This window comes from Nanorana parkeri, unplaced genomic scaffold (genome assembly GCF_000935625.1).
Source record: "Nanorana parkeri isolate BGI_ZX_2015 unplaced genomic scaffold, ASM93562v1 scaffold323, whole genome shotgun sequence".
NCBI lineage: Eukaryota > Metazoa > Chordata > Amphibia > Anura > Dicroglossidae > Nanorana > Nanorana parkeri.
This window is the reverse complement of record NW_017306591.1, coordinates 169791-180596: the sequence shown is the minus strand read 5'-3', so window position 1 is coordinate 180596 and position 10806 is coordinate 169791. Positions and strand designations below refer to the sequence as shown.

General features: G+C 51.5%; 1 protein-coding gene across 1 annotated transcript in view; it reads right to left on the bottom strand.

Moving 5' to 3' along the window:
• The window catches only part of UBR4 (ubiquitin protein ligase E3 component n-recognin 4), a 103213-nt gene that overhangs the window by 5579 nt on the left and 86828 nt on the right, over nucleotides 1–10806 (bottom strand). The window contains 12 exon segments of the mRNA XM_018558168.1: nucleotides 1448–1672; nucleotides 1938–2132; nucleotides 2218–2343; nucleotides 3547–3689; nucleotides 5105–5218; nucleotides 5337–5555; nucleotides 5942–6041; nucleotides 7274–7447; nucleotides 7555–7745; nucleotides 8138–8257; nucleotides 8340–8447; nucleotides 9692–9819. Coding sequence (XP_018413670.1) covers nucleotides 1448–1672; nucleotides 1938–2132; nucleotides 2218–2343; nucleotides 3547–3689; nucleotides 5105–5218; nucleotides 5337–5555; nucleotides 5942–6041; nucleotides 7274–7447; nucleotides 7555–7745; nucleotides 8138–8257; nucleotides 8340–8447; nucleotides 9692–9819 — 1843 coding nt within the window.

Genomic DNA, 10806 nt, shown 5'->3' with positions numbered 1-10806 from the left:
TTTCAAATATTTGGTGAACCTTTTCTCAATACTGCGCCTCTCGCATTCCTGAATGGTGTTTAATATCCAATTAAAGTATAAGAGTCTTCCCTAAGCATTTTACATAATTTACAGTTCCAAAAAAACCCCGATAATCAATAGAGAGAAAGTAATTATGAAGATGAATCATTGTCTGCGGAGAGAGAAACGATACAAGGAGGGATCGAGAGCGGCGGCCTTCATTATACTACACACCTACAGGGACAGACAGACAGACTCGCCCAGCCCTGGAATGTCAGTCCTGCAGATGGGAGGACTCCGGGACTGGAGTCACGCCATCACCTGCGGCACAAAGCGGGCCACCAACTCCCCCCAACTACACGTCTGCACGCCATCACCTGCGGCACAAAGCGGGCCGCCAACTCCCCCCAACTACACGTCTGCACGCCATCACCTGCAGTACGGGTGCGTGTTTCCTGGCTCGGACGCAGACAGGATCCATCGTGCCAGCGTACGAGTACACTCACCTGCACCCGTACGGACGTGCAGGGCAGGTGAGCGTACGGCCGCATACTCCCATAGAGAAGGACGGGGGCTGCGTACTAAATCACACGCAGGACCTGTCCTTCCCGGGAGACGCACGATACAGCCGTGCACGCAGCACGGAGCTGTACGTCCCGGCTGATTCCAGTGTGAATGAGGCCTAAAAATTGTGGGGCAATAAAGCTGAATTTGGCTGACCTTTGGATAGATCAAGTCTCTGACCCTTTGATTAATAGTATAATAAAGCTCTTTGCCGGCCCCTGTTTGTACCCCAACCGTACGATAAGGCAAGTGGGTCAATATAACTGTCCTTGTCGACATCAGGGCTGCACCTCAGTCACCTCCCTGGAGTTCCCCGAGAACCCATGTGTATGGCCACAGATGCCTCACACTTGGGATTCCTGAATCTTTTCTCCTTGGACCAACTGTGACCCCCCCCTCCCCTTGTAGTATAAACCATCAGAACCTTCTCCGCATGCCCTTCAAGGGTCTGTCCACTAATTGACAAAAATTATTGAAGCCGGAGGATCATGAAGACAGCCAGACATGGGAGAGGTCAGCAACAGTAGGTGATGTAATTCTCAAGTCAGGTTTCCTTTAAAAGCCAACTTCTGATGTTTCTTTTTCTGCGCTTTTCTGCCCTGGTGACAACAGCTCCCCCAATTTGTTTTATACAGGTGTCACAGGGACAGGAAGTGTGGGGAAATCTCTCCAGTAAGGCTACAAAAAGAAAAAAAAAAAATGTGCATTTTTTTTCCTCTTAACTTATTTATAAACCAGGCTTTGTGCATTTCACCCCCTCCGGTGGAGGCTATAGGACCTCTAGGGCCCATGATTTACACCTCTAATATATAAAGCGCAGGAGACAGAGTCATACAAGTGCTGAGAACTCTCAGGATCTCGAGGAACGCCCCTTGTTCGGTACCTGTTGGTTCCACTCGGTGGCACGGCCCTTGCGTGACTGACGACCAGCAGCCTCCGCAGCACCTCGATGCGAATGGTCTTCCACTTCTCAGTCGGCAGGAGATGTACCCCCAGAACAGTGAAGTAATGGGGCCCGTCCACCTCAAAGGCACTTTCCACCCACTTCTCTTTGGGCTGCTCTAGGAAACTCTGGACGTTCTTCTCCTCTCTGGATATGGCCCGGGTTCTGGAAGGACACAACAAAAACCCAACGCAGTGAACATTTGAAGTGCAGACCACACCAGCACCCATCAGCCACCTTCCCTCCTCCGTTCACCCGCGAGAGCCCCGAATCAGGACTTCCCATATTCACAGGGCCAAGGACTTCCTCACTGCCCCTCCAAGTGACCGTTCCCCTTTATTACATAGGGCAGTGACTTGAACTACATGCTCCCCCCCATACGAGGAAGTAATAGATACGCCCCCGCCTTGTTGGAATGTGTCACGCGTACGTGTTGAGGACATATAGCACGGTGTGGATGATGTACGGGATGAGGTGTATATTGCTCTCCCGCCCTCCTCCTCCAGTATCTGCGCTGAACGATTGCTCCATTGCGAATCGCATAAATAGCAGCTTAAGGTCGTGGATGTTGAGTTGATAGGTCGGTTCCCGTTGGCCGGTACACTCCTGTAGGTAGGTGTTGTGCCTGCAGAGAAGATGCAGATACTGTAACACAAATATTGCTCTATGACCAGAACGTGACAACAGGGCAAAGAACACGCAAAACCTACCTGGCCAAACACGTGGCGAACGCCGACTCGGGAACATGCGGCCCCCACACGGGAAGCAGGCCGTTACACTTCGTGTTGGCGTTCTGTAGGGCCGCGCTCTCCCATTCTTCTCGCCCGCGGGCCAACCTGTGAACAACATTTCTTATTAAAACCTCTCGCGACACTGAAAAAACAAGTCACACGTCTGTACAGACAGGCCACACCCACTGATTTTTCTTTTTCTTGATATCCAACAAGCTTTATTTCACGTATTGCAGACACACAAAGCCAGACTGCGGCCCATCACTTGCCGCCAGACCTTCTCCTACTCCAAACGCAATGTTTTTTTCCCCCCCTACGGGGACTTAGCCATGACTCGGGCGTAGGAGAGGGTCTGGCGGCAAGTGAAGGGCCACAGCCTGGCTTTGCGAGTCTGCAATACTTGAAATAAAGTTTGTTGATTTTAAGAATAAAAAAAAACAAAAAACACCAGCATACGTGCAGCCTGCTTGTATCCAGATCCTGCGGGGAGGAACGGATCTCATTAGGTATGCGCCTATTGCCGGCCTGGAGGGGTTATATCTGTATGTTTGTTTACTGTGACCTGTACAGACATCTGCGGGTGTGAACGGTGTGTGTGATCAGAATCATTAGCACCAGGAACACGGATAACACAGCCGGTCATATCTGAAGCAGCTGAAAAATGACAGCACAGCCACTCCGATCACTGAACTCTACCCATGGAAGAACCGTGTTGTCACCCAGGACAGGACTACAGAACGCCCCACACTCATCTCCATAACATGAGAGGAGGTGTGCTGTACTCAGAGAGAATTGAAATGGTCAGCACTGGAGGTGACTACAGGAAGTTACCAGTTTTCCAACAGAGACCCGCCACCAACACTTCCTGGTAAATCCCAGAACCACCAAGCATTGAACATGGCGGCATTCAGTGTTCTTCCTGTCACTATATTATTTGTTATTCACATGCAAAGTGCCTTTGGACTTGTTCCCTAGCCCAGCTTCCCCCTCCCTCATTGCATTTCACAGCCCTCTCCTCTTCTGTCTCAGCTGGCCCAGCTCCTCCACCCCTCCCTTCATAACCCTTTATGCTGTTGCCAGGGGAGGTGCAAAGTGGAATATTCATTATAATGTTACTTGAGTGACAGCTCCGAGTCTGCCGACATCACATCCAAGATGGCGCCCAGCAGCAGTCTCGGGGCATTTGGATGTCTACACGGGGAAGGCTGTCAGGTGACAGGGTCTCTAACAGAGCAAAACTGAATTTCAATCCCGGCCTTCCCATGCCCACCTCCGCACCCCTTGGACACGAAGGGTTAATATGATCACCTGACAGCAGCAAGGTGGCAGTCGTAGTGCACGATGTTGAAGTGGGAGACGGTGCTGTAGCCCTGCTGCTTGCGCGGTTTGTTCTCGGCCTCCTCCAGGGAGACGCGCTTGGTGAACGTGTAGATGCCGAGCACTTTGGTGGGCTGCAAAAAAAATAGGAAAAAAAAACACAAAATGAAGATTCTCACAGTGAAATAACCTGATGGGCGGACATGACACCCTCCCGCTACCTCTACAGAGGCCTGTGAATGGCAGAGAACACATACGTCAGGACGAGGACAGCCGTCAGGACGAGGACAGCCGTCAGGACGAGGACATACGTCAGGACGAGGACATACGTCAGGACGAGGACATACGTCAGGACGAGGACAGCCGTCAGGACGAGGACATACGTCAGGACGAGGACATACGTCAGGACGAGGACATACGTCAGGACGAGGACATACGTCAGGACGAGGACATACGTCAGGACGAGGACATACGTCAGGACGAGGACATACGTCAGGACGAGGACATACGTCAGGACGAGGACATACGTCAGGACGAGGACAGCCGTCAGGACGAGGACATACGTCAGGACGAGGACATACGTCAGGACGAGGACATACGTCAGGACGAGGACAGCCGTCAACAAAAGTTTCAGAGATCAGACTCTTAAAACTTGTGTCAGCTCATCAGCCGCAGGAGAAGACCAAATCCACGAGGAAACCTCTCTTCACCACAACATGTCCTCAGTCTTCTGGATGGAAGGATACCCATCATCCCTTAAAAGGAGAACTATGAGATGAGTGATTTCCACTCACCTCATAGTTCTAGCCGATGCTGACTGGCGGAACGGACGGGGGAGGGGGCGGGTACAGCTGGCTCTACCTCTAGATAGGCAGAGCCAGCTGTCACTCACGCAGCTGGGTGGATCCCGGCACAATTGTCGGGATCCGCTGCGGCGTCTCAGTATACCGCGAGCTGTAGCTCCCTATATACTGAGCCTAGGGTGACGGGAGGACGCTAGTTTGTGTCCTCCCGTTACCCTAAGGAGAACTATGGGGAAAAGCCCTGACCCCATAGTTCTCCTTTAACCTGAAAGACTGAGGACATACTGTACGTGCAGAGCGTCATGGACCTGCACCCTGAGCCGGTGTTACTACAGCACCCAGCATTGTGTGTGTAGTGGTGCTGAGGGAGGTGCTGATGACATAATGCCAGCAGCACTGAGTACCGCCTTGCCCAGAGAAGGACCCCAAGGCATCATGTGACTGGCCCCAAGACTTGACTTTAGAAAAAAAAACATTACAAGAAGAAATTATAACAGATGGGAGACCGTCAAGGGGAAATGGGGTTTGGGGGGGGGGTCTGGATTTGGGCCCCAAAATATAATTGTTTCTATATAAGGCGGCCATTTTGTATTCTCTGCCAACATTCAACCCATCAAATCCCTATGAACTGTGTCGTCACTGCTGCACAAGGCATTCCTGATCATTGATCTGCAGATTTCGGACAACATTGACCCAATCTATAGACATGTTTGTGTTCCCCCCCTCAGCACAGTACGAGCCTGTACCTGGAACTTGTAGCCTTCTCTGCAGATACAGCAGGTGAGTCCCGGTTCCTCTATGAGCTCCTCCATCTGCTTCAATAGTGCAGTCTTTGTGACCACCTGACCCTTCTCATTGGTCTGGAAGACACGATGATACAATATTAGAGAAGTGCGACACTGAAGGGGAAGCTGGACAGGTTAGATTTCGGGGGTAACGTCTGATAAAAAAGACTGAACCGGCTCCCTCTTCGCTCACCGTCATTCCCAGAGTCCCCAGCGCCTTCTGCCTCATCGCCATGGCCATGCGTTTCTTCTCCGCTCGAGTCTCTTTCCTGGCAGCGTCGATCTTCTTGTTGACGTCGGGGTGTTCTCGGAGCGCCTCCAGCAAGTTCTCGGCCAGGGTCCCGATCCCTTCGTCGCTAGACACTTGTTCCAGCTTGTGAAGGTTGGTGATGGAATCCGTGCCTATAAGAGCCTGCGGAGCAACACAGAGGATGAGAGCCGAGCTGTGGAATGGCGGATGTGACTGCGGACAATGTCCCCGGCTCCAATTTAACACCGAGGACCAATACTGGCCAGCAACAGCCAACTTACAGGGCTCCATAAGGTGACAACGCCCCTGAAAATTGCCAACACTCAGGAACAATCTCATCAGCAGCTCAGAGAGTGATAACACTTGAGACTTTGTCTATGACTGATCCACCATCCAAATAAATGGACAATTTTCCTAGACGGGGGCAGCGGGAAGGGGTCACACAACGATCCTTATAATAGAGTTAATTTCCCTTCATGGGCCGATACTGGTGGAGGGAGCACAAGGGTGGAAGAGACCCGAGTCACATGTTCATGCAGGAAGCTCACCTGTGAGGGGAGGTGCTGGGTGGCCAATCCTCGGAGCAGCCGCAGAATAAAGGGAAGAGCCGGGCGAGAGAGGAACTTCTTCCAGATATCGGCATCCAGACTGCAGGGGACAAACAGCTCATCAATGGACTGCACAGGCCCAGGCGCGCGCACACACACACACACACGCAGACAGACAGAGAGAGACACACACACACACAGACAGACAGAGACACACGCACACACACGCAGACAGAGACACACACACACAGACAGAGAGACACACACACACACAGACAGAGAGACACACACACACGCAGACAGACAGAGACACACACACACACGCAGACAGAGAGACACACAGACAGAGAGACACACACACATGCAGACAGACAGAGACACACACACACACGCAGACAGAGAGACACACACACAGAGAGACACACACACACAGACACACACACACACACAGACAGAGACACACACACAGACAGAGAGACACACGCGCAGACACACACAGACAGACAGACACACACAGACAGACACACACACACACAGACACACACACACAGACACACACACAGACACACACACAGACACACACACAGACACACACACAGACACACACACAGACACACACACAGACACACACACAGACACACACACAGACACACACACAGACACACACACAGACACACACACAGACACACACACAGACACACACACAGACACACACACAGACACACACACAGACACACACACAGACACACACACAGACACACACACAGACACACACACAGACACACACACAGACACACACACAGACACACACACAGACACACACACAGACACACACACAGACACACACACAGACACACACACAGACACACACACAGACACACACACAGACACACACACAGACACACACACAGACACACACACAGACACACACACAGACACACACACAGACACACACACAGACACACACACAGACACACACACAGACACACACACAGACACACACACAGACACACACACAGACACACACACAGACACACACACAGACACACACACAGACACACACACAGACACACACACACAGACACACACACACAGACAGACACAGTGTCACAGACAGACACACACAGACAGACACACACAGACAGACACAGTGACAGTTTTGTGCAATGCACTACACCCCAACAGGCTCCCAGTGCTAGCGCTTTGGGTCTCATTCGGATTTGTGCTCTGCAGGAGGATCATATACGGAGCTGTGATTCAGCTCTCGCATGATTTGAATTTTTGGGCCTCTCTCTACAAATCACAAGAAAGAAGAATGAGGTTCCGACTCACTTCTTGGCGCTGGGGATGTGCTTCTTCATGTAGTCTAGTGCGTTCTGTGTGATCCCCTTCTGCAGGATCAGGTCTTTCAGCTGGTGGCCGTTGCTGTTGTTCTTGATGCCGGCTGTGATCTTACAGAAGCAGTCCAGGAAGACTTTGTCATCGGCGCAGTGTTCATCGTCATACCTAGGATAGAAGAGAGGAGTGGCACTTACCCACAATGCATTGAAAAGTAGCCTAGTCACATGACCACCTTTGGAAAAGTCTCCATGTTTTCTGGGAACTCCACCTACTTCTCAAAAGTACAGAACGGCTTGAAGCGGTCCACCAAGATCTGCATTTTCTCCGTCTCACCGAAGGACAGATAGGGGATGATCCTCAGGAGGCCCTGCAGCACGCTGGGGTTGGAACGGACGAACGTGCTGTTTATCTGATCCAGCAGCATCACCAGTTGATCCTTATCTCCTGTGAGCAACAAGTTCCCCTAAACAAGACAGAGCGGTGAGTCGGGCTGTGCATTGCCATCATCAATAATAAAATTAATAATAATAATAATAATAATACATAGTGAATAGCTGTTCTGATGGGGCAAATGCCTTGACTAATCTGCAGGGGTGGATGTCGCCACCTAGTGGTTGCATGTAGATTTACACCGAGCTCACACATCGCTATTCAATCTAATCAGTTTATTTGCAACGATCAATTGAATGATCATATCGATAAGTGTGTGTGGTACCACCATAAGAATTTGCACACCTATGCACTCTGAACTGTACACACTTTGCATGTCTTGAGCATTTCTAATGATACCTCCGGTTATACCGTGGTGCATTTAGAATTGTTTTATCATCTCTGCTAACAGGCCTGTGGACTCACCTTGTCTTCACTCAGCGGCTCAGCATTGGACTCGTCCAGTATAATCTCCATTATACTCAGGACCTGCTCGGCCACCGCGGCTCCTCCACTGTCTTTACTCTCCTGCTCTGCCACCAAGGCCTGGGGAAGAGAGGAAAGGCTCAGCCACAGCCGCCACCAATCACACATCAAATTGCCCATCACAAAGATGGCTGAACCTTACCAGATTGAGTGTGCCCAGCATGACATTCAAAGTGTTCATCTCCAGCTTCACCAGCTGCTGCCGGTTCACTTTAACCTTCCCGCAGTAACTGAAGAGTTTAAGAAGAACCTGAAAAACACATGACAGATGTCAGTGATCATACAAACCACGAGGAGGGGAGGTGTGGAAAGAGACCCTGTCTGAGACGTATCAGCTCCCAGCATGCAGCGCTCAGTGATCAGACAAACCATGAGGAGGGCAGGTGTGGAAAGAGACCCTGTCTGAGGCCTTTGCAGCTCCCAGCATGCAGTGCTCAGTGATCAGACAAACCATGAGGAGGGGAGGTGAGGAAAGAGACCCTGTCTGAGACGTATCAGCTCCCAGCATGCAGTGCTCAGTGATCAGACAAACCATGAGGAGGGCAGGTGTGGAAAGAGACCCTGTCTGAGGCCTTTGCAGCTCCCAGCATGCAGTGCTCAGTGATCAGACAAACCACGAGGAGGGGAGGAAAGAGACCCTGTCTGAGGCCTTCCCAGCATGCAGCGCTCAGTGATCAGACAAATCATGAGGGGAGGTGTGGAAAGAGACCCTGTCTGAGGCCTTCACAGCTCCCAGCATGCAGTGCTCAGTGATCAGACAAATCATGAGGGGGGGTGTGGAAAGAGACCCTGTCTCAGGCAGTCACAGCTCCCAGCATGCAGCGCTCAGTGATCAGACAAACCATGAGGGGAGGTGAGGAAAGAGACCCTGTCTCAGGCCTTCCCAGCTCCCAGCATGCAGTGCTCAGTGATCAGACAAACCATGAGGGGAGGTGAGGAAAGAGACCCTGTCTGAGACGTCACAGCTCCCAGCATGCAGTGCTCAGTGATCAGACAAACCATGAGGGGAGGTGAGGAAAGAGACCCTGTCTGAGGCCTTCACAGCTCCCCTCCCAGCATGCAGTGCTCAGTGATCAGACAACCACGAGGAGGGGAGGTGAGGAAAGAGACCCTGTCTGAGGCAGTCACAGCTCCCAGCATGCAGCGCTCAGTGATCAGACAAACCATGAGGGGGGGTGTGGAAAGAGACCCTGTCTCAGGCAGTCACAGCTCCCAGCATGCAGTGCTCAGTGATCAGACAAACCATGAGGGGAGGTGAGGAAAGAGACCCTGTCTGAGGCCTTCACAGCTCCCCTCCCAGCATGCAGTGCTCAGTGATCAGACAACCACGAGGAGGGGAGGTGAGGAAAGAGACCCTGTCTCAGGCAGTCACAGCTCCCAGCATGCAGCGCTCAGTGATCAGACAAACCATGAGGGGAGGTGAGGAAAGAGACCCTGTCTCAGGCAGTCACAGCTCCCAGCATGCAGCGCTCTCTATATATAAATCAGACTCACTGTCAGAAGGTGACGGCCCTGTTTAAAGTCCTTGATGCCAGCCAGGCGGTTTAGCATGCACTCCAGTCCCCCGCACTGTGCCATCACTCCGGCCATTTTGTACACTTCCTCTTCATCTTCCTCCTCATCTGCTAACAGGGGAAAAAAAAAAAAGCTTATAAATCACATACATGATTACTGATGAAGCAGAGGAAATAAAGCAAGCCTAGACCCACTATGGAAGATTTCCACCCCTCCATACAATCACCTTTTGTCAGGATTTGACTGCATCCAGGTACCAGCGGCTGGCGGTTTCCTTGGGTGTCAACTTTGGTCAGGGGTGGGATCAGAATGACCCACTGGCCCTGACTGACTAGATCACGTAGATCCTGCCCCAACACACAACTGGGAGCAGCAGGTCACCGGTACCTGGGAGAGAGCCCTGCCACCAGGTTAGTATTTGAGGGGGGTCTTAGGGGAACTTCTAGGTACGTAGTAACAAAGAGGGTAATTGAGGTAAACTTCTGTAGGTGGGGGTCATATGAAACCCAATCACTTCCTGGCAATCCAATGTCGCGTCAGTTTAGGCTGAGTAAAGCCAAGCATCAGTCAACAACCTGTGAGCCTAGGGTGGCATGGACCTGCCCCCCTGGGGGGGGGGTATGTCATTAAGCTAATTGCAGAAACGTCACCAGCACACCAAATCCTTGTAGGATCAAAGTTCCTAGATTTATTGCAAACTCCTGTCAGTCACACAAGCGCTTTGCGGGGCCACACAGGGTCCCTTCATTAGGCCTTGCTATGCCTGATGAAGGGACCCTGTGTGGCCCCCGAAAGCGCTTGTGTGACTGACAGGAGTTTGCAATAAATCTACGAACTTTGATCCTACAAGGATGTGGTGTGTCCAAATATCTGTATTTGGCGGCACCATCCGGAGTCATTCCAAGCACCCCTCCCCGATCAGGGGGTCATACTGGTAAAGAGTGCAACTAGCCTTTTCTTTTTTTCTATGTCATTAAGCTGCCCCGGGCTTACAGGAGAATGCTGCAGGGAGGGGAAAGTGGCAATGTCCTCTCCAGCATTCAGGGCTCGCCCACCACCAGAGGAAGAAGTCCTGTGACATCACATAACCAGAC